Source organism: Rhinolophus sinicus, chromosome 18, assembly GCF_057876585.1.
Source record: "Rhinolophus sinicus isolate RSI-liver-muscle chromosome 18, RSI-T2T, whole genome shotgun sequence".
NCBI classification, from domain to species: Eukaryota; Metazoa; Chordata; class Mammalia; order Chiroptera; family Rhinolophidae; genus Rhinolophus; species Rhinolophus sinicus.
In genome coordinates, this window is record NC_142518.1 from 31,443,098 (window position 1) to 31,468,271 (window position 25,174).

The 25,174-nt window shown below is 34.9% G+C and overlaps 1 protein-coding gene across 8 annotated transcripts in view; it reads left to right on the plus strand.

Moving 5' to 3' along the window:
* USP9X (ubiquitin specific peptidase 9 X-linked) overlaps positions 1-25,174 on the plus strand; it is a 130,424-nt gene that overhangs the window by 52,927 nt on the left and 52,323 nt on the right. For 5 of the 8 annotated variants that reach the window (XM_074323875.2, XM_074323874.2, XM_074323876.2 and 2 more), the window contains 11 exons: positions 1,186-1,338; positions 2,312-2,416; positions 4,253-4,459; positions 5,870-6,006; positions 7,717-7,865; positions 16,638-16,725; positions 19,335-19,677; positions 22,045-22,140; positions 22,666-22,877; positions 23,971-24,211; positions 24,546-24,695. In XM_074323875.2, coding sequence (XP_074179976.1) covers positions 1,186-1,338; positions 2,312-2,416; positions 4,253-4,459; positions 5,870-6,006; positions 7,717-7,865; positions 16,638-16,725; positions 19,335-19,677; positions 22,045-22,140; positions 22,666-22,877; positions 23,971-24,211; positions 24,546-24,695 — 1,881 coding nt within the window. The remainder of the gene's footprint in view (positions 1-1,185; positions 1,339-2,311; positions 2,417-4,252; positions 4,460-5,869; positions 6,007-7,716; positions 7,866-16,637; positions 16,726-19,334; positions 19,678-22,044; positions 22,141-22,665; positions 22,878-23,970; positions 24,212-24,545; positions 24,696-25,174) is intronic. The other 3 variants (XM_074323878.2, XM_074323877.2, XM_019747846.3) reach the window with 1 other exon arrangement.

Below are 25,174 nucleotides of genomic sequence, written 5' to 3' on the forward strand. Positions count from 1 at the left end.
TTGCTTTTGTTATAGTTTTAAAATGAAGTATGCCACTTTAAAAATAGTGGTTAAAGAACTTAAGTGTGTACTGGCTGACAGTACTGGGGAGACATCTGTAAAAGAACTGTCCTTGCTCTCAAGGTTGCCTCAATTTAGTAGGGGAGACTGGTTAGAATATGATAAAAGGTATATGATGGATGCCTAGACATTGGCCCTGTGTTAGGGGGTTCGGTGGTAGACATCTGGTTTTGAATATGTGATTTGTGCACCTTGTGGGAAGTTGAGCATAGAGCTGCTCAGAGTGTGGTTCGAGGTCTGGTTCTGGTCTTTGAACTGTTGTCAGCAGTAGGTAAATACAGAAAATGGCATTAAGTGTTTGGAAACTTTTGTAGCAATTTGATATTGCCACATTTTAATGGTATTTTAGAAAAATGCCTGCCTGTAATAGATTAGAATTAAAAGTGGACCTTTACCAGCTGAGAAGTGTACTTCTCTAGCACAATTTGGGGCTAAATACTTTTTATTCTCATTAAGTTGAATACTGTAAAGTCATACAGTGTGGATGGACTATTGCCTTTTGGATCATGATTTGGAGTTTTCTCCTATTGGTACAGATAGTAAATAAATGCCAGTCAAGCAGCATAGCATAGTATTATAGAAACAAAGATGGACTCATGCAATCTTGATTCATACTCTAGCTCCAACACTTCTGAGCTTGTTTACTTTTCTGTAATAGGATAATATATCCCACATTGGCATTGTTTGGAAGATTAAAGAGCTAATGGATAAGGAATAATAGTGTAAAGTTTTAATAAATAAAAGCAAAACGTGAAAATGGTGCCTTTTTACCCAAATGAAAACTGGTATATGGAATCCGAAGATCTTAAAAGTAGTCCTGTATGCACACTACCTGAACGATGGTGATTGCTGCACTTCAGTAATATTTTTCTGAGTAAATGCTGGAGTACAATCTTTTTAATGATTTTACGATTTCTAATTCATGCGGAAGCATTTCTGTAGAAAATTAAGTTTCATGAAATTATTGTGATTTTTAATTTTATATTAAAACAACATAAGCATGTTACATTAGTGTATTTTGTATTTTTTAATTCTTACTAATGTTTAAAAGTGAACAATACTTTATATGCTTTTTAAAAGCTTTTAGTTCTGCTTTGAAACAAGTTTTTAAATTATGTTTAATAGGAATGGATACAGCAGAACAACATTTTATCCATAGTTCTGCGAGATAGTCTTCATCAGCCACAGTATGTGGAAAAGCTAGAGAAGATTCTTCGTTTTGTCATCAAAGAAAAAGCTCTGACCTTACAAGATCTTGATAATATCTGGGCGGCACAGGTAAGAGTTTTTAAATAGTGGTTATTTGGTTTTTAAAAGAAAGATAGTGTAAACTAAGGAAATATAGTAGTTGTTACGAAATGGGATGAAGGCTTATATTGTATGACTTTTAGTATGTTTAAATGCTTGTTTACAGAAATCCTGTCAGGAATCTTTCTGAAATCTGAAATTTTAAAAAAAAGTGTTTCCTCGTCTACTACATGTTTTTGGCAATTTGTAGGTGGTTTTAAATAAGAGACAGTATAATAATAAGGAATGTGCAAACAGGAACATAATAAGGCATGTCTATTGAAAGAGTATAAGACATCTATAATTGGTTTCTTCATAAACTTAATACAAGGAATAAAAACATGTCAGGCAGGTTAAATCACTAGATTATTTATAAAGAACTATAATAATTCAAAGAATAAGCAAACTTTCCGGTTTCAGAGCTGGAAACTCTGATTCCTTTGATTATCTTAATGACAAGTTTCTGCTCATGGATCACTTGGGAAGTAGTATTGAATTCTAGATTGCAAAGCTTTGTTTTCTGAGTCCATAGAAACCAAGAAAACATTCAGTTTTGCCTATGAGTGCTTAAAGTTCCAGTTTTGAAACAATACCACTGGTATGCCTTATTTTTCTCCTACGTCCAGTGTTAAAATTGATACATTATATTCAATAAACTATAATGAAATTTCACATGAATTCCCATGTGAATTCATGTGAAATTCCCATTACATTCAAATTTCACATGAATGTAAAGTATGCATTAACTATGTATATATGTATATCAAGAAATTGAGTTGTCAGGTTTAAAATGGCGGTTCTAAAGAATTTAAAATGTTACTAATTTTCTTGTTACACAGTTAAATGAAGGAGTTGGGAATACTTTATTAATTAATAGTTGTCAGCAGGCTGCATACACTACTTACCTGCTGTTCAAATTTTAGTATGATAAGATTTTGATTGTTTTTCTTTGGTTTTTCAATAGGCGGGCAAGCACGAAGCCATTGTGAAGAACGTACATGACCTACTGGCAAAGCTGGCATGGGACTTTTCTCCTGAACAACTTGATCATCTTTTTGATTGCTTTAAGGTAATAGTTAACATAGTAAAGTAGTACCATTTCATTTTTAATAGCATTAATTCATTAGATCTGTATGTTGCTTTTAGCCAATAAATGCTTCAATAGAAATGACTGAACAATTTCTGGTGTGACGGAATCAGCCATTGTTTTCCCAATGAGAACTTAATGTTCCTTTTTATAATAATAGCCCTCATAAATAAGTAATCCTCTCCCCCCCAAAACAAACAAACAAACAAACAAAAAAAACCCCTCAGATTCTTAATTTGGATTCCTTTCCCCTAGCAGTTGATATTTTAATTATAGGTCCAACAGAACTGTAGGACTTCAGAGAAGGATGATAGGTTGTACTGAAAAATAAGAGTTGACAGCAAGGGATTACCAATACCTTCGCATTCTGGGATTCATACACATAGCCAAATTGGAAATTAACTCATGGACTAAATGGAAATGTCATTTATAAGATAGCCCAAGAGTCTCTACAATCTTACCTGCCATAGTGTACTTTTTAAAGGCCATACTGTGTAGTGGTCTCTCTCAGTTGCTAGTATTGGGTTTGTAAAAAGCCAAATGATTGGTGAATTTGTGGATCAAGAACTCAAGATCTTACGGTAGTGTACACAGAGGGGTTGTCTTTTAACAACTGACATTTGATCACAGAGGTATCGTGTTAAAAAATAATGATACTGACTGCTGGTGGAAATGCAGTTCCTACAACCAGTTGGGAAAATAGTTCGGTATTTCTAGAATACTGTAAGTCTCTCATGACTCATCAGTTTGATTTTTTAATATGTGCTCTGGAGAAATTCATGCATATGTGCACCCGGATACATGATCAACATTTGTAGTAGAATTATTTGTAATAGCAAAAAAACTGCTGTGTGGAATGGGTAAGTAAATTGTGGAATGTTCACATAATGAAACACTTTGTGACATTGTAAATGTCAGTGTAATAATTTCATTGAAAGGCTCTTGTAATTCACTTAATCAACTCTTTGCCATCATGTTGATTTCAGTTTATTTTCCAATAAACACTGATTAGCAGCTTTATACACACAGCTTTCCTGATTGTTTAGCAACATTCTTGGCCTCTACCCACTAGGTGCCACCAGCAGAACCCACCTCCCATTGTATACACTGGCATTTTTAAAATGACATTTTAAACTGATAAGAACGGATACTACATTTGATCTTAAATAACATTTTAATTTTTTTCATTTTAGAGTTATTAAATGAATACTCTTCTTAATTGACGTAGTATTCTATCATTTCCATGTAAGTTAGAAATTATTTTTCTTGGTTAACACTTTGTTACAGATGTTTTCTTTCAAATGGGTAACGCACATTGCTATGTAATTGGGTTTTTTTATTATGAAAATTTCTGTGTATGAAGTTTCTTTGTCGTCTTTTAATACAATGTTAAAGTCACAAGTAAGACGGAATCAAGGCAGTGGTTTTTCAACAGGGCCGATGCTGCCCCCCAGAGATATTTGGCAGTGTATCTCTGGTGTCACAGCAGGGGGAGGTGCTCCTGGTTTCTAGTGGGTAGAGGCCAGGGGTGCTGCTAAACATCCTACAATGCACAGATAGCTCCCCACAACAAAGAATTTTTCAGTTCAAAATGTCAATGATTCTGAGATTGAGAAACCCTGACATAAGGTATTTACCTGTAAGTAGACATTTTCTTTTTTTCCTGGAGTTTCAGTCTATCCTTAGGTCTCAGATATCACTGAATAATTCTGTGTTCAGCTGTGTTATTTTTCTGATGAATACAGTTAATCTGGTGACAATTGAAGCTGTGACAAATAAATATGTGTTGTTTTCATGTCATTTAAATTATTTTTCTAGGCCAGTTGGACAAATGCAAGTAAAAAGCAACGTGAAAAGCTGCTTGAGCTGATACGTCGTCTTGCAGAAGATGACAAAGATGGTGTGATGGCTCACAAAGTGTTGAACCTCCTGTGGAATCTGGCCCACAGTGATGACGTGCCTGTTGACATCATGGACCTCGCTCTCAGCGCCCACATAAAAATACTAGATTATAGCTGCTCCCAGGTAAGGGGGTGCTGCTTTCTCAATTTTTGTCACTCTTCTCCTTCACTATTAGGATGGCTTAGATACAGAATAGTTTCAGGTTATTCCAATGTTATATTTGAAGCTATCTTCAAGAATTGACTTACTTTCTTCATGTAAGTTTGCCTCCTCTTAGGTGTCTATGTCAACATTTTATGTATCACCTGAAAAGCATTTTAGTCTCCTTGGGAGGGAGGCAGTATAAAGATACAGGCTATACAGTGGTAGTATTGTCAAATGTATGGTACTGAATTACCAGTTTCAGATAGATCATCTGTAAGATATTAAAGCTTAGTAGGAACTTTATAGGAAAGAGAAGTTGGGTTTTCTTTGCTCATAGGGAAGATAAAAAAAATTAATAAAATTTCCTCAACAGTAAAACATTTGATGCCTTCCCTGTGAGCAAATCACACAACGTCCCTGCATTCTAACTTGTATTCTGTGTATCTTTTAATTCATGGTACAATGAATATTGCTGAATAACTAATTTCTCACTTGTTAAAACTATTTGCTACACTGATTAACTATAATTTAGGAAGGAGCTAAGAATATAAGCTCAAGTAGGTGTGATTCAGATGCTACTCAGTTTTTGACTGTACTTGCTGTGACAGTTCATTAAGTGTATCAAATAGTAAAAAGAGCCTTGAGCTTAAATTGTTTCTTTAAATGGAGACACACACAAAATAATCCAAATTTAAAATTAAATACACAAACCTGAATTTCTGATTACTATTGACTTTGGGAAAGGAATAAAGTAAATAAGGTATGAGAAGCAAAATATCATACATGAAACAATTTTGACTTTATAACATTAGTTTTTAACTGTGCTTATACCTTTTTCTATCCCTTTCTCTCATCTATATATGGATATGTCTTTATTTTGATTTTTGGTGAATTTCTTTGAACTTAGTTGCCCTACTATTATTTCTTCGTAAAATACAAATTTTCAGTGTTGCTCACTGTAATAAAAGTTAACCCGTGTAGTGTAACAATTAGGGTTATATTTTATTGCTGAATTTTATTATGTGGTAGAATCTCTGAAAACATCTAATAAAGCTAAATGCCCACCTCCTGGCAAAGTTAAAATCAAAGTTTCTGTCAGTGTGCCTAATACCTAGTATTTATGCCTTTGTGTAGACATAAGCTAGTCTGTCATATTCAACTTTTATAAAAGTGGTTTACTTTTTGGAGTTCTGATAGTAAATGTGAAATAAAAAAGCTTAAAGCAGCTTTTAAAATTATCATTATTAAACTCTTTACTGCAGTTAACAGTATAATGTTTGTGATGCTAATCTTACAAGAGAAGCTCTATTTTGTAATTCTCAAAATAATTTGAAGGTGGACTTCTCCTGTGTATTGACCTATATAATACATTGAAATTGTTTGTTTAAGGACCGTGACACACAGAAGATCCAGTGGATAGATCGCTTTATAGAAGAACTTCGTACAAATGACAAATGGGTCATCCCCGCACTGAAACAAATTAGAGAAATTTGTAGTTTGTTTGGTGAAGCTCCTCAAAATTTGAGGTAAGGCTTTTAACAAAAAATTTCATTATTTTTATTTATATATTTTATTGAAAAGAAACAGCATTTTCAGTTGGTAAAGACATTTAAATAAAATTAGACTGGGCTAAGAGAAGGGTTCATTTGGAACAAAAGATTCCTTTATCATATCTACCTCCTCAATGGTATTGATGAGGAAGTAAGCCACAATTAAGTGATATGTTTCAGAATCAAGATGGATAACATTGCCTTCACGTTCTTGGTTCAGAATTACCTCTTATTTCCAGCAAGTATGCCAGGTAATTTCATGGTATATGTTGTATCATCTATTAATCTCATTCCTCATTTCAGTTTTTCCTTCCTCTTTGCCCAGTTTCTACCCTTTATCTCATATAGTATGTTTCTTATAGAACTTATTGTTTCCTTAGTTGGTTCACTCTGAAATATTTAACAATTTATTAATTTTGTAACATACTGTGGAAGTTTTCAAAGTAAAGTAAACCTATTGTTTTTTAATAGTTAAAGTTAATTTCAAAGATTAGACTCTAAGTATGTTTAAATGTGTAGTTAACAAAGTTTTTTCTTATTTATTTTAGCTAAATTTCTGTTAAATAACTGTCTTTAAATATGTTATCTTACATGCCAAATTCTGGTTCCTGGAATAATTTGTCCTTGTGTTGTTTGATTTAAGAGTTGGAACTGATAACAGAAAAGGAAAAATGTGGAAAGAGAAAGCTAGGTGTAGTGCAAAGAATCTTCACAGTGGAGTCAGGATTCCTGGCTGTGACCTTTGTGTCTAACCAGTTATTCATTTGGTAAAGATTCTCTGATCTAAAGAAGTATATTTTTTCTTATGTATAAAATTAAATGATTGCCAAGATCCTTGACAGCTCTGCATTATGATTATGCCTAACACAGAGGTAAAAACAGCCACATATATTTTGATTTTAACAGTTGAACTTTGTCACGTTTGTTTTCGCCCAATGCTAAAAAAATAATATGAAATCAGAAAAGCTATTATAGGGATATACAGTAGAGAAAATTTAGACATTTATCAACAGTAACATTTATTTGAGGGACATACTTTGATTACATTTGGCCCTCTGTACAGTAGTGCATTCATTTATTGCAGAGACACAGTAGTATACATACTCTCCCAAGGAACAGTGGCTTCATCTCCACTAGGATAGTAATGGCTGTGAGAGTTTTGGTTTCAAAGAAGATGGTAAAATAGGTTAGAAAGGAACTGGATGTCTTTCTGGTGATACCTATGGGCAACCTTGGCTACAAACCCAGTGTCCCACAATGTACCTTGAATGGCTAATAAAATTTTACGGAAAATATTTTTTTATTCTTCCCCATAATTACAGCATTATCTTTGTGGTGCTAATCTTGCAAGGAGTGTGTCTATTTTATAATTCTGGGAATAATGCGTAAATTTAATCATGTGATTTGGTACTAGTATTGTATAGGAGTAGAAATCAGTCATTGAAGCACTTTGTGTGAAAATGGAGAATATTCATGCATGTATTTGTGTAAAATAATCATGGGATAAATCTTATATTTTGAGGCATTTTTTTTAATTGCTTGATATTGTCATTAAAGTAAACGGCCAAAAGTATAATTCTATTATGAAGGAAACCATTTTAAATTTTTCAACTAGTAGCTAAGATTTTAGATTATATAAGCTCTTTTGATTCCAACAGAGTTTAATTGCCTAATTATATTGTTAAGTTCTTCTCGTTTCAGTCAAACTCAGCGAAGTCCCCATGTATTTTATCGCCATGACTTAATCAATCAACTTCAGCACAATCATGCCCTAGTTACTTTGGTAGCAGAAAACCTTGCAACTTATATGGAAAGCATGAGACTGTATGCTAGAGGTATGTATTGTAAGCTCACATGAGTTAAGGGAAGTAACAGCAACCTCTCAGCTTTTTGGGAGGGCGTATTAATTACCTTAAAAATGACAACAAATGTATTTTGTGTTCCTTTATGAGTTTGTGATCCACTTTACTCTTAACTTTTACACACCCTGACCTCCAGGCCAGCACTTGAAGGCTCTTCAGTGCTTGCCTTCCCCACTCTCTTTGTTAAACTGATTTCTTTTTATTCCCTGCTTGGGAGCTGTGCCTGCCTGTACTATACAATTGGTTATTACCTTCTTAGGTATGTACTTGACTCATCTTCAACCTTTGTTTCCTTACTACCACCACTGTTACCTTTTCAAGAAAACTTTTTGTCTATGTCTATTATATGTATTCTAGTTTTTTTAATAATCCGAAATCCTTGTGTCAAAAGTGCTTCAGAGTTTATGAATTAAATTCACAAGTATAGTGAGGCAAGGCTACAAAAATCCACATGTTTATATTGGTTTTCACTATGAAAAGTGTCCTATGGTTTTAACAGCCAGGTTTTAAGTGCCTACCATATGTGGAGCTGTTTCAGTGCTCTTGCTCTCTGACATTTATATCTGAATCTGTGTATGCTAGAGTACAAATGTGTTATTAGTACATATTCCTGGGTTTTTGGCCAAATTCGTAGCCACCCACCCCCACCCCAGTCAAACCAAAAAGCTGTCTTGTAGACTCAAGTTTGTTCCCATAATCACAGAGAGAAAACTTTGTTACCACTGTTAGAGATAGAATTGAACACAGTGGTTACTAAACATACCACTCTTTTAACATGTTATGGTAGAGTCTGCAGAAGCCAATAGTATATTTTAAAAATGAGGATATTTCTAATACTCATTATTTGAAGAGTAGGTATACTCTTGGCATTGTTGAATAAAATCCCAAGGTACTTATAAAGCATGAGATTTTTCCTTAACACTTAACAGTATGTATTCCCATATGAACTATTCAGATAAACATAATTGAAAAATTAAGAAGCTCTTCAGATACCCCTACTGATTTTGTTGACTCTTGTTTCCTCCTAGGCAATAGATTATGGAGCTTAGATGAGAAATCAAAGCAGCGGGCAGCTGCTAGGCATCAGGCAATGATCTTTTGTCATTTCAGTCTTAAATTTCTTCTAAGAAGCATGATAGAACAATCAGTGCAGCATAGGCATGCACCCATGTGAGTTATGTTCTGTACCAAATGCAATGAAAATCGGAGAGAGGCACAGAGGGTTTGCATGTAGTACACGCAAGCGTATGGGCTCAGTTTAACATAACTCGGGTTCTTATCTCTTCTTGCTGGTACACAGTCCTCATAGATGGCAATTCAGTCCTTGCCCCCAAATGGAGCCATATAAATCATGTGCTATAATGCTAATTTTTATTTCATTTGCATGTGGTGTTGCATTTAATGTCAGGTTGAGCACCCTGCTGTTGGGGAGGTCAGGAGACGGTGCCTATGCAGTTTGGCCTCACTAGACTTGTCTGCTCCATTTTACTCAAATTCCACATGAGTCATTGCTTCACATGAATTTCTTGGTCACAAGAATGTTTTCTGTCTCCAGTTTCTCCTCCTTACATTGTCTGTATCTCCATAAAGTAAGAGATGTGAATCTGCATAGTCAGATTGTCTTCAGTCAAAACATGACCCAAACATATTAGCTATATGACCTTCGGCAAGTTATTAATGCTAGGATGACGCCTGATACATAGTAAGCTCTGGAGATATTCCCTTGAATTTATTGACACCATACCTTTTGTTTCTCCAACTAACTTCGATACCTTTTCCTCCTCTGTTACAGTATTCTTTTGATTAATACTGATTAGTCTACAGATACCTAAATATGGGGGGAAGGTAATTTTTTTAAGCTAGGAAAATTCTCCTATTAAACTTTTCATAGCATTAAATCACTTCTGTGGTTCCATCAACTACCAGTTTCTGCATTTGCAGTTCTAAAGTAAATTAGTTTTTTTCTCTGTATAATAAAAGTATTGCATGGATCCCATTAGGTATGAGACATTATTCAGCAGGATAACATCAGGCTTCCACAGTTCACAGATATTCTCAATTTCTGATAATTGTTTCACCAATATTTAGTATTTGTCCTGCCCATGTTTCATCTCCACTAGCATCTTCAACTTTGGAAGAAAACATTTACTCAGTAGTATGGTCAGCTGATTCTACTTCCTCTTTTAACATTATTTAGGTAAAGTAATAAACGTACTAAAATTCTCTCCAGTATTTACTCATGTGTTCTTACTACTCGTGCGTTACTACTAAGAACTGGTGCTTACCAAGTCATTCTTTTATTTTTATTTTTTTTAATTTTTTTTTTTTTTAAAGATTTTATTGGGGAAGGGGAACAGGACTTTATTGGGGAACAATGGTCAAATTGTTGTCCTTTCAATCTTAGTTGTGGAGGGTTCTGTTCAGCTTCAAGTTGTTGTTCTTTCAGTCTTAGTTGTGGAGGGCGCAGCTCAGCTCCAGGTCCAGTTGCCGTTGCTAGTTGCAGGGGGCACAGCCCACCATCCCTTGCGGGAGTCGAACCGGCAACCTTGTGGTTGAGAGGACGCACTCCAACCAACTGAGCCATCCGGGAGCTCAGCGGCAGCTCAGCTCAAGGTGCCGTGTTCAATTTTAGTTGCAGGGGGCAGAGCCCACCATCCCTTGCGGGACTCGAGGAATTGAACTGGCAACCTTGTGGTTGAGAGCCCATGTTCCAACCAACAACTGAGCCATCCGGGAGGCAGCTCAGCTCAAGGTGCCGTGTTCAATCTTAGTTGCAGGGGGCAGAGCCCACCATCCCTTGCGGGACTCGAGGAATTGAACTGGCAACCTTGTGGTTGAGAGCCCACTGGCCCATGTGGGACTCGAACCTGCAGCCTTCGGATTTAGGAGCACGGAGCTCTAACCGCCTGAGCCACCGGGCCGGCCCCCAAGTCATTCTTTTAAAGTTTTTCACGTGCATACAACAAAGTATAAAACCACCTTTCAGTTTTCACTCAAGTTTTACCTCATTGGTAGGATAGCCCTTGTACTGATTTGAACACTTACTGAAAGTTTTATTTACCATTTTTCCTGGTTTCTGGATAGAGTTGGAAGACTTGTCTTCATTGGAGATCACATTTTTGCATTCTGTTTTCTAAGGGCTGCCACTTTCAATTACCTCTTCCCAGTCTCTTACATCCCAAACTAGCAGTTTTTAGGAACATTTTTTTCCCATAAAAAGATTTCTCTGAATGTTGTTCACCAATTGTTCTCTGTGGTAGGATACAGATCCTAGGCTAGATTCTCTCAGTACCTCTGGCTCATTCCTACACATCAGCCACGAAGTGCTGTTAAGTCTGTGGGTTCTTTGTGATTTAAAAAAATATTAAGTGTCCATTTTATTAACATTTTACAGCTCTCTGGAGTAATGGCTATTTCTAGGGCTGGTGCAGGGAAATTACATGATGATGCTTGAACATCTCATTTCAGAAAGTGAGAAAGTGCTCAAAGAATCAAGTTGACATGTCAAAAAAATATAGAAGTTGGCTCTCACTGGCCAAACTGGGTCAAGATAAATAATGAAAATTACTAAAGCCATTAAATAAAATATAAACCCTTCAGTCTATACTGAAAGAAAGGGAAATACCAACTGATAAATGTAGAACATAATGTTGACTAAAAGAAAAGAAAAAACCAAGGGGTGAGGGACTTAACTTGGATGGTGGAAATGAGATGCTCAATAGACCTTTTCCTTAACAAAACCATTTAGCTGGGAAAAATTATTTTTCAAACAATCATTTATTAAAGTATCTAGCAATTGTCCTAAGAGGATATAGCCAATAGGAAAGCATTTATTGAAGAAAATCTACCAAATTTTGGGAAGAACAGGAAGAGTCTGTAGAATTTGAGCCACAATTCATTTCCTCTCTCACAGCTGCCAGTCTATAGCTATGGTTCTAAAACAGGAAGGGCAAGCTATTGGCATTTCTTATCTTTCCCTGTCCTGTGGTACAGAAGCTCTATTCTAGGTAGTGATGTAGAAAGCTGAGACTCCCTTATGCCTCTTAATGCTTAATCATAGGGCAGAAGCTGTATTCCAGGCATGGCAGGCTGAAAATACAGGTGTCCTGATTACCACAGCTTGCTCACAAGGTGGAAGTTCCATGCCAGAAGGGACAAACAAAATCAGGCACTGTGCCCCCTCCCCACATATAGCAACATCACTCATAGAGCCAGGGGTATCATTCTGGGGGAAGCCGCCTGCTATGTTGCCACTAGCTCCTGTGCAGTGGTACAGAAATTCTGCTCAGAGGGAGAGATAAACTATGAGGACCGAGAGCTTGGCAGGTTGGCTTGAAGGGACTGACTTTACTTGGACCACAGCATGCCATTCCTAAGGGCCTTATCAAACCAGTGGAAATATTGGTGAAGAGCAGTTTAGAGGGTGCTTATACCTCCTTATACTCTTATTAACTGAAACACCAGAAACCAGAATTTTAACAGATCTAGAGAAAGAGACAGCCAAGATAAGCTCTCCTCAGATCAGTCAACCCTTGGGGTCCAGGAATGTTGTGCATATGCATTCAGCTGCACCCACTCAGAAATAATCCAAGTACAACCTGGGGCAGGTTGAAAACATTCCTCAATACATACGTATGTATAAGAAAATAATTCCATTTAGGATAACTTAAAAAATAAAATACTTAGGAATAAATTGAACTAAAGTAGTATAAAACTTGTTCACCAAAAAGTACAGAATAACATTGACAAAAGAATTTAAAGATCTAAATAAATGGAAAGACATACCATGTTCATGGAATGGAAGGCTTAATATTGTTAAGATGGCAGTACTCTGCAAGTTAACCTAGGGATTTAACAATCCCTATAAAACTCCCCCCCCCCTTTTTACTTTGTACAGAAATTGATCCTAAAAATTATGGAAATACAAGAGAACCCTAATAGCCAAAACAATCTTGGTGATAAAAATCACAGTTGGCTGACTCATACTTAATTATTTCAAAACTCACTGCGAAATAATAGTAATCAAGACAGTGTGGTACATGCATGAGGATAGATTTATGGATTGATGAAATATAATTAACAGTCCAGAAATAAACCATTACATTTCTGATCAATGTATAAGAACTCTTACAACTCAACAATTAAAAGACAACCCAATTAGAAATGGGCAGAGGATCTGTAGAGACATTTCTCCAAAGGTAAATGGCCAGTAGGCACATAAAAAGATGCTCAATTTCATTAGTTATTAGGGAAATGCAAGTCAAAACTACAATGAGAAATTACACCTACTAACTACGATGACAGAAATTAAGACAACAGTAAGTGTTGGCAAGAATGGAGACATTGGAGCTTTCGTGTGTTGCTTGTGAGATTTTTAAGTGGTACAGCCACCTTGATAAACAGGTTGGAACTCAAAATGGTATGGTAAACAGAGAATTTGCCATATGATTCACTCCTAGTTATATACTCAAGTAAAATAAAGACTTGAACGTGAATGTTTATAACAGCATTGTTCATGATACCCAGAAAAGTGGAAACAACCCAGATGTCCATCATTGGATGAATGGATAAACAAAACAATATGTTTTGTTTGGATAAACAGAACAGTATATCCAGTCAATGGAATGCTATTCAGCAATAAAAAATACTACAACATGAATGGACCCTGCAAAACAATATGCTAAATGGGGAAATGAACACATATTGTATGATTCCATTTATATGAAATATCTAAAATAGACTAAAGGCTGGGGGTGAGGAAATGGGGAGTGACTATGCAGGGTTTCTTTGTGAAGTGATGAAAAATCCTAAAAATGTAGATTGTGTTGTTGGTTACACAGCATTGATTGTACTAAAAACCATTGAATTACACAGTTTAAGTGGTAGATATTTTGGTCTTTGAATTATGTCTCAATTACAAATGCTTTTTAATAAGTGAACTTCTCTTACAATGCGTTCTGAAATGGACTCTAGACAACTTGCAATTTATAATGACAAGAACCAGTTTGTGTGAGCCTTAGCCATAGACAGTTGAGTTAATTTAGTCTCATCTAACTTGTCCTGTTTTCAGTGGGATGTCTACTAGCTAGGCTAGGCAGCATGAGTAATAAATGGATCATCCTCTTAAGTTGACTGTTAACTAATCACAGTATTTGGAGCTGAATGTTTATAAGGAAAACTAGCAACCAACCATCTTGATGTTTTCATGGCCAGAAAGCTTTTCTGTAGTCAAGTATAGGGCCTCTCCATTCCTATTTAGCACAGAAGGATCTTACTTCTTGACTTTTCTTGATTTTTTTGGTTTTCACTGAATGTTTTCAAAGTTCTCTGTGTTCAGGGTCCCAGGTCTTGATAAAATGCTGCCACCTAAATAAAAAAGGTGGTGATGCTAAAACTAGTGGGTAAAAGTTTGATAAGAAGCAAGATATTTACATAGTCTCTAGGCATCTCCCCACAAATTACTAAGTACAAAGAGAAAAATAGTAACTTTACAGTGGAGAAACCGGTATTTGGTAAAACTACCTTGACCAAATAAATGACCAGTTAACATGAATACTGCCACAAAGTGACATATTCCTTCTGACAATGATACACTGATGACATGGGGGCACTTCTGTGTTGTTATTTGCCAAAATGCCTGGCCTGAATCTTATCATGAAGAAACAGATGCCCAAATTAAGTATTTTGCAAATAAATTGGAGCATAGTTTTCTAAAAGGTCAAGAAACATGAAGGATGGTTAATTCTCCAGATTAAGAATAAAAAGGCATGTGCAAACTAAATGCAATGTGTCATTAATCTTGGTTTTGGAGAAAAGAAAATACAAATGGACATGTTGAGAAAATTAAAATTGTCAAGATCTTTTTGGTTATCTTGGGGAGGGGGTTTGGGCAAGGATACTATTGGAATATTGTGGGTAGAGGCCTGAGATGCTGCTAGATATCCTACAATGCACAGGGCAGTTCAACAAAACAGTTAGCATCCCCAGATGTCAGTAGTGTGCTGTTGAGAAACCTTGGGTTAGGTAATGGTATTATGTCAGTGTTTAATTTGATAACTGTGCTGTGGTTATGTATGAGAATACCCTTGTTTGGAAATATTTGTTGATGTGTTTAAGGGTAAAGGGACACGTCTCCAACTCAATCTCAAGTGATTTAGAAAAATTACACACACGTATATATGTGGCAACTAATGAAGCCAGTGGCGCAAAATGTAAACAACTAGTGAATATGGGTAAAGATGATAAGGGGATTCTTATTTTTGAAACCTGTCTTAAGTTTGAAATTATTAAAATTCACCCTAAAAAAGAAACTGAGTAAACAAAGTTGTACATAAACTCTTAGTTTAACAAACAAACAAACAAATCCCTGAAGTCCATTATTTATTCAGATATTTGAAGGCGAGTGCTCTGAAAAAGAAAATTTCTACACAGAATGGAATTTGATATTGTATCTAGTTTCTTTAGAAAACCTCATGAGAGAGGTAGTGCTTTAAGTCCTAAGCCCTGAGGAAATTGACTTTCATGGACGTAGATGAAAATAATATGTGGAAGTAGAAAGCAAAATATCATTTGGCTTTGTTTTCTTCACAAAAGCATCAAAAGCAGATGTTTCTAAACATTGGGAATGTTCCGTCATTGCATGTCAAGATTTTGTTTGGACGAGAAACCTCACTATTTTTAGACTTGCATTACCTTTACTATTTCCAAAGGGTCTCAAACTATTAGAATTCTTTCGTACTAGCACACACGTAACATAAGGTCCAGGATCTGGTATGGAAATATCAGTATTTAATGCTAAAGGGAAATTGCACAACTTCTTATTCCTCCATAACTTACCACAACTTCCTGGAAACATCAGTGATTCCCATGTAGTTTCCTGCAGTGTCAAAGCATTTGCTTCAGCTTTCTTCTGTTCCAAGCCACAAATCAACTTGACCATTTGCAAGTCATACAGCTTTTTCCAGTAAAGTAAAATCAAAAATTGAAACACACACACACACATACACATATACAAAGAAAACAACCTGCCCTTAGTATTTTTGGGTTAGTAGGTGCTTTCTAAGATGTTTGCTGTAGCCTTTCATTGCAAACACAGACTTTTTCACCCATTGTATGCTGTAATGAAAGTAAAACCAAAGGGTTTACTTTATTTTTTTGTTTTTTTAAAAGGAATTTCCAACTTAAGCTAGTAGGGTTAGGGACTAACACCTACCCATAGTTGTGATAGAATAGAAGGGTAAGTTTTCTTGAATTTTCTGAGACTATTCTAGACTTTCATAACATGTTGATGGTGATAACTATGATAACTTCCTGGGTAGAAATTAGTAATACAACTTATTTCTTTATAACAGTATTTTTTCCTTCAAGAGTTTTCAGTATAACAGGAAGGAAATTGAAGAAAAAAATGTTGTCTTGGTGGTTAGTTCACGTTCACAGACCACTCAGATCACTCTTAGGCTGTAATCAGAAATTACTTCATTGTGTATGAAGATTAGGTGAAGAGGTTATGATGAATTATTTTTATGGCACATTTAACAGATCATTTTCTTTGATTATGTAAAAGGGAAGTTTCTTTGTGTGGGAAAAATGGATGAGTAAAAATCACCAGTAATTAGAAAACTTGAGGTTGCCTATTTTAATGATAAAAAATTAACGACTTTTTAACTGACTTAATTTCCTTTGGTTAAAGTCAGCAGTGATGTGGGTATTCAAATGTGTAATACATGATATTTTTTAAACTTGCAGACCATGAAGACTATGATCCACAAACTGTGAGGCTGGGAAGTAGATACAGTCATGTTCAAGAAGTCCAAGAACGACTTAACTTCCTTAGGTTTGTTTTAAACAATTAGTGTTGCTCTCTTCAAGGCACAGATAAAAAACGCTGTGTTAATATGCTGTATAGCTTAGATCCTTTTTAGGTGGCCTTTTCCCCTTGGCCACATTTTCCCACATGGAAATCATTACCTGAAAGTCCCAGGGCATTTCTCAGTGTCCTCATTTATTACATGTTTTTAAATTATTGTCTCAGTTTTAACTTCTTTGCAATATTTGAAGAGAACGCATTTTAAGCTTTTGTATAGACGTCTGTTCTTATTTGTTTAGGCCGGGAATACGTTTATTTTTAAGGAACAAGTTTCCATATTTTGATAGAACCAGCTGGAGAATCATACTGTCCTTAATGGTATCATAGACACTAAGGAAATGAGGACAGAAAGCAGCTGCCGCAGCACCCAAAAGAGTGGCTGAGTCCTCTGGTGCCTTGTTTATCCTAGTGACGGCTGACAAAGGCAGTGCACAGTCGTGCTAATAACAGTGTTCTGATGGGGTTGAGGAAACGATACTTATTCCCTTAAGCCAGAGCCAAATGTAGTGTGAAGCTGAATTTGCTCAGTGATATTTAGCTTTTAATAACTGTACACTTACAGATTTAAAATTGGTAAAATTTTTGGTGAGATGCGAATTCAGAAACCATATCATACATATAGCAAAAGAGTTTATGTAGATCATAAATGTTCAAAGAAATGCCCAGATTATTTAGATACACTGCGGAATTTTTTCCTGGGCTATGTTAATTATGGACTTAATGTTTATTGAACTATGTGCTTACTTACATTAGGAAACATTTAATGAGTAGTTACATAATGATTTTAACTTGAGAAAAAACTCTAGCCACCAGATTTTAAGAAATTTGGCATTTGTTTGAAGTGTTTTGTTTTTTAATCACCTACCTAGAAGGACCTTCCTCCCCAGATTGAGAATCACTGCCATAGTGAGCGATTGTTATTGATTGGTGTGTGTTGTATCCCTTCAATTTCCTAGAACAGAAAAGTAGTTACAAGCCCTCTTGCTATATTAAAGTTTGTAGTCAGAAGACCTAGTCTAGTTCCTACTCTATTTAGTGCCTATCTACAAGACCTATAGTGACTCACTGAAGGGAAAGGAACCTATCTTTACCGAGTGTATGTTCAGCCTGTGTTAAACACTTTACATTTGATCCTCTGCAGTACAGTGGGGCAAGTATTATCCCCATTTGATTAATAAGAAAACGAAGATTCACATGGCTTAGACTAGATCGTTTGAAATCACATATCCAGATTGTAGTGGTGTTGCATTACTCAACTATTAGGTTGGTGCAAAAGTAATTGCTTTTTAAAAGGTTAAAAATAATTCACGAACCGCAATTAGTTTTGCACCAACCTTATAGATCTAGCTGACTCCAAAGTCTATGCTCTTTCTATTAGACCAGCAATTTTTCAAGCCTACCTTGGAGGAGCCTTAAGGCTTCTGAGGAGCTTCCTCCAAGGTTTCTGAACAAGCAGTGGGAGTTTCATCTCCATTTCTCCTTTCCTCCTCCCAACAACTGGAGCAGCTCTGCTTTTATACATTGGACTTTCAAATGGAATTTTTGTTTGAAGAAAGTTTTCCGCTCTTGTCTTTAAAAAAAAGAACTTTGAAAACAATTGCATTTTATCACATTGGTCCATAGTTTTGTATCTGTAAATTAGAAGTAACAGGGTTAGAGAGAACTGGGTGCTAAAAGCCCTCTTTAAACACAGCAATCTTAGGAAACTATAAAAAACCCTAGAATTGAGATTCGAGAATTCTTTGAAGTGGAGAGGGAGCCTACTGACATTAAATACATGCACTTATTCTGTAACTGGGCATGGAGCCACCATTATGTTAGCTGAAAATTTTGTTATTCAGAATAAAATGAGGTGTTCTCTTTTTCTCATTCAAAGATACGGCAGACAGGGTTGGTGGGTGGAATCCAAACAAAAATAAAAAGCTACCTGAAGAAAGAGCCTATGGTTGTAACAGAATTACCTTTAGTATTGTCTTTTTGAATGACTAAACCAATAGTCACAACACTAAAGACCCTAGAGAACATCACTGAATGACTAAGAAGAATCTTGTTGAATATTGACATAAAAAGTTTAAATTATATGTAGGTTATTCTGTTTAATGTGGCCAGGCACTAAGTGATGAATATTAGATCATCAGAAAGTATTAAAATTTAAGCAGTTTTAATTAACTCTTACATGTCAATGAGTTGTTATCTGTGAGAGTCACTTAGAATACCTCATTTTCCAGTGATGGATAAGCAGAATACCAAAACTCAAATAACTGTTAAACATACTAAACTGTTTAAAGTTCAGGTGACAAATCTTTTATTCAGTTTAGGCCCAGTCACCTAGCAGTTTCTGGCACATAGTAGGTGCTCGGTATGTGCTTTTTAAATGAATTAATATCTAGTATTTTTTAGTATCAGATAAAAGTTGCGCAATAAGTTTTTAAGATGTCAGTAAGAACTGACAGCTATTTGCCTATAGTTAAAATATAATTGTGATAAATGGATTATTTCATATGTATACAGATATAGATTGCATTTCAGGATAAATTTGTGTAGATCTAATTGCTAATTTTTTATATTTTTCCAAGATTTTTATTGAAGGATGGCCAACTGTGGCTATGTGCTCCTCAGGCAAAACAAATATGGAAATGCTTAGCAGAGAATGCAGTTTACCTTTGTGATCGTGAAGCTTGTTTTAAGTGGTATTCCAAGTTGATGGGGGATGAACCAGACTTGGATCCTGATATTAATAAGGACTTCTTTGAAAGTAATGTGCTTCAGCTTGATCCTTCCCTATTAACTGAAAATGGAATGAAATGTTTTGAGCGATTCTTCAAAGCTGTGAATTGTCGAGAAGGAAAACTAGTAGCTAAAAGGAGAGCATATATGATGGATGATTTGGAGTTAATAGGCTTAGACTACCTTTGGAGGGTAAGTGAAAAGTGGGAACTTTGTAAACACTGTAACTGATGTATTTTTTCCAATAGGTAAGGAATCATAATTTTGCATATAATTTATATGTACGTATGCTTCTCTGTTTGTCCTAGGAGATTATGATAGTTCGTCTTTATCTTCTCATGTCCCTTGTCATTGGGTTTTCTTCTTTTTTCCTCCCCTCCCGCCACAGATGTTCCTTTTGTCTTGGCTTAGAAATCTTTTTCAGATGTGTTTAGAAGTACCCTGACCCTGCAAATTTTTCATGCCTCCCCATGGAAGTTACTGTTCTTCCCTTTTTTTTATTTAATGTAGATCTGCTTCTTCTCCTTTGATGTTAATTTTAGGTTATTATATATTGAATAATAAAATAAATAGAGGACAAAAGAAAACACTTTATTTAGAAGTGTTTCTGAACATACACTTTATCAATCAGCAGTGTTTAACTTGTGATATTTTTAAATACCTGAGGGAGTAAAATATTATTATTTATTAAAGGTTACTCTTTTTGCCTTTATACTATTTAATGTATGTGTATTTTTCATTGATATAATGAAGGTCATTCAGGTGAGGATTGACATGCATTAATATTACATTAGTTTCAGGTATACAACATGAAGATTTGATGTACGTACGTATACATTGCAAAATGATTACAGTAAGTCTAGTTGACATGCATCACCACACAGTTACCATTTTCTTTCTCGTGATGAGAACTTTTAAGATTTTCTCTCTCAGCAATTTTCAAATATGCAATACAGTGTTGTTAACTATAGTCACCATGCTGTACATTACATCCGCAGGGCGTGTATAACTGGAAGTTTGTACCTTTTGACCACCTTCACCCGTTTCACCCACCCGGCCTCTGGTAGCCACCAATCCATTCTCTGTATTCTGTATATGAGTTCTGGTTTTGTTTTTTTTTTTGGTTGTAGTTTTTTTGTTTGTTTTAGATTCCACATGGTGTTTGTATTTCTCTGTGTGATTTATTTCACTTAGCATAATTCCCTCAAGGTTCATCTATGTTGTTGCAATGTAGTATTACTATATTATTCCTGTCTTTAAAAATCTGACCTGTTCACAGTTTGTATTGTTTTTTGGATATGAAATATTTTCCTGTAAGCCATAGACCAAGATCTTTACTGTGGTATTTGATCAGACTTTTTCATTTAAGGGGTTTTCAACATTTTAATAATTTTTTTAATAATTTTTTTTATTTTTCAGTTATAGTTGACATAAGCTTTTAGCATTTTTAAACAGCAGAAACCCTTTTTAAAATTGAAATTGACACAATACTCCAAAATGTAAAGCTAGTTGAAGTGAGAAAGGAAAACCTGTTTCCTTTTTCTGCGCACCTTGTGCTTCACCCCCTCCCCCTCCCCAAACCTATTACAGGGGTCAGCCCTAAAACACTTTCTCAGAGCCCTGAAGTTCTGCACATACCATGTTTCCCCAAAAATAAGACCTAGCTGGGCAATCGGCTCTAATGTGTTTTTTAGAGCAAAAATTAATGTAAGACCCGGTCTCATAGTAAAATATATTAAATTTTACTCCAAAAGACGCATTAGAGCTGATTGTCCAGCTAGGTCTTATTTTCGGGGAAACGGGGTATATTGAATACCACTGATATAATTAGATGAGTGATAAAGATCTGTAGAAATGGGGTAGGGAGCCCTTTATGCTAAACTGTATTTTGTGTGATCTTGTATTTCCTTTTAACCAATTTGAATTCCTCTTTTCATGTCTCACAAATTGGTTACCAAGGTGTTGAATTTCAGGGTTAAATAGTATTAGTCAGAAACAGACTCATAGATACAGGAAACAAACTGGTGGTTACCAGAGGGGAGCGCGGTTGGTTGGCCAGGTGAAATAGGTAAAGGGGATTAAGAGGTATAAACTTCAAGTTATAAAATAAATAGGTCACGAGGATATAATGTACAACATAGGGAATGTAGTCAATAATATTGTAGTAACTTTCGTGACAGATGGTAACTAGACTTACGGGGGTCATTTCGTAATGTATATAAATATCAAATCACTGTGATACACCTGAAACTAATAGGATATTGTATGTCAATAGTATACGTCAAAAAATAATGGTAATACTGGCCAGAGCATATTATATCCTTAGAAAAATGTGTCTTCCATTCTTAAACAAATTTCTTTATTCACAGACTTCAGTTTTGCATTTTTTCTTTTGGTCTGTTTTCTCACCTAATTTTACTATGTTTATTTGGTCATCGAAGTCGATGTACCCTTAAATTATTGAATACTGTATTTAAAATAACTGAGGGTAGAGTTTGAATTGAAATGCCCAGCTATTTTTCTTGAAAGGTATTTACATTTGAATCTTTTTGAACCTAGGTTGTCATTCAGAGTAATGATGATATTGCCAGCAGAGCTATAGATCTCCTTAAAGAAATATACACAAACCTTGGTCCAAGGCTACAGGTCAATCAGGTGAGAATTGACATGCATTAAAACATCCACAAATTAGAATTCTAACAGAAGAACTCTTGCTTATAAGAATTTTTTCTTTAATTCATAATTAACTAGAAATTCTTTTGTTTAAGCTCCTACTAAAAATATACTTAAAATTTAGTCCATGTTTCTCTTGTACAAAATGTTATCTAAATGATTCTTCTCTTGATAATTATCTTAAAGAGATTATTTTGAGTATAATTATGGCAAGAGGTTTTGACTGAATTTCTTTTGATTCTATCTAACACCTAATCCTGAAGTTTATTTTTTGAGCATCTAGTTTATACTTACATAAGAGTAGCTTCCTTTGACAAAGCGTAGTATGTTTATTATCAGTATAGACTCTCTGGTTAAATATGATCCTGGTTAAATATGATCATGATTAATGAGCGCTACTTTTAAAGTAGTTGTTGTCATCATTAATTGAATTAATGTTTCATATATACATTTAATTTTTACATTTCAAAGCAATTTGAACTGTCTTATTGGGCTCGTTATTTGTAGGTGGTGATCCATGAAGACTTCATTCAGTCTTGCTTTGATCGTTTGAAAGCCTCCTATGACACGTTGTGTGTTTTGGATGGTGACAAAGACAGTATTAATTGTGCAAGACAGGAAGCTGTTCGAATGGTTCGAGTATTAACTGTGTTAAGGGAGTATATAAATGAATGTGACAGCGATTATCATGAGGAAAGAACAATTCTACCTATGTCAAGGTTTGTGAATAACTGATCTGATCTCCTAGTGCTACTTCTTAATTATTTGGTATTTTCCTAGCTGTTTAATTGTTTTAGAAAGTAATGTACAGAAGAAAAGGGGAAATTTTTCGTTTTGAAAATGTTGGTATCTTTTAAGATACTATTAAAAACATTATTTGCATCTATTTATAGATTTTATAATAGTAGACCTTTTTTTGTTTTCCAGGATCTGGTTTTTTTGTGTGTGTTTTGGTAGGGCATTTTCACTCATTAAATCAAGTTTCCTCTCTTTTTGCCATTAACTTTATTGCCCAGTAAGTGTTGTAGGGATATTTTGCATTTGATGTGTTTTGATGCCATTCATTTACACTGTTAAAAATAATAGCATAGTCAGATTGGAGAGTAATTGGAAAGAACTCTTAAAAGCTGCTTTGGCAGATAGCCAGTATAGCAAGACATATTTTCAAATGGTCAGTAGACAGTTTGCTTAAGGTCTTAACCATTTAGTAATTCCAATAGTATTTATAATTGAGAGATATTTATAGAATGAATGCCATCAGTATTTATTTTAAAAGATTCCTCTTTGTAAGGGAGTTCTCTTTGTTAACCATGGAATTATTTAAAATTGTTTTCTAAGTATGATTTTATTTTTTGTATCTTAATGTACAAGAAGATAATATGCCAACATAAATATCATTTTGGGTGGTGAATTGTGACACAAAGAATTTTTCAGGGAAAAAATGTACATCTTAGCATTTTTGTTGATAATCTCAAGATAGTTATCTTCTACATTTAAAAATAGTGAGTTGAGCTTTTATAGCATAAAATAAGTGAAGTCTTACTCATTTCTCTGTTAATTTCTTACAACAAAATTTTTATATAAGAGTAACAATGGAATATGATTGCTGAGTTCTGAAGATAATTTACAATATTTGTAGTTTAAAGGAGCAATAAATTTTTATTTTCAAGATCCTAAAAATACATATCCTTAACTCACTTTCTCTTATTTAATAAGAAAATATTCAATATTATATTTTTAACTTCATTTTCTTCACAAGAAGATTTGAAAGTTTGCTGAATGTGATGATGTTTCCCCTTTTATTCCCCCCAGAGCTTTCCGTGGGAAACACCTCTCCTTTATAGTTCGATTTCCAAACCAGGGCAGACAGGTTGATGACTTGGATGTATGGTCTCATACAAATGATACAATCGGTTCAGTACGACGATGTATTCTTAATCGTATTAAAGCCAATGTAGCCCATACAAAAATTGAGCTCTTTGTGGGCGGTGAACTGATAGATCCTGCAGATGATAGAAAGTTGATCGGTCAATTAAACTTAAAAGATAAATCGGTAAGTATCTGTAATTACCAGACTTCTCACAAAAAACCTGAGGCTATTTTTCATTTCACTAGTCAACATTTCATGCAATAAATTTTAATTGATCTGTATGTGTGAGGATGTATATTAGATGTTTGGATTATAACGCTAAATACGACAGGCATCAAGTTACCTACAATATAGTAGAGGAAAGGGTTTCTAAAAACAAAACCAAGTGGTTATGTTAGACAACACTTAATAAATTGTATTTCTAAAAGTGTAACATGTAAGTTTTTGTCAGTATGTTACTAACAAGTTTTGTGTAGGTTTCCTTGTTTTGGGTACTAACATAGTATATCATTTTCAGCTAATTACAGCCAAACTTACACAAATAAGTTCCAATATGCCTTCAAGCCCAGATAGCTCTTCTGATTCCTCAACTGGCTCTCCTGGAAACCATGGTAATCATTACAGTGATGGTCCCAATCCAGAAGTGGAAAGCTGTTTGCCTGGGGTGGTGAGTAGTTTTCAGCTACTGTATACAAGGCATTACGCTACATTCCTTGAGAATGAAGAGGTGTATAGAATAGCTCTTTATTCTTGAGGAGCTTATAGTTTAATGTGACAAAATATCAAATAACTGTGCAGTTAACCATTAACTTCAGAATGGATCCCTCTGAAAGGTGATTGTAACTTGGTTGAAATTTAAAACATTTCTTTATAGATAATAGTACTGTTATGTTTCCATAAAGTTAATCTATTATACAGCTTAATTATAACTTGCATATATAAATTTAGAAAAATACCATTGTACTTTGTACCACAAAAATGTTTCTGTAGGAAAATAACTGCAACTTTTCTCAGATTGTCAGTAACATATCTTATATCAAAGAAACTGACTCGTCCCTTCCCACCCCTCCCCACAAGAATTTTTAATGGCTACGATAATACTACGGAGCCACTCCAGTGTCTGAAGGATTGACTCCCTACAACAAT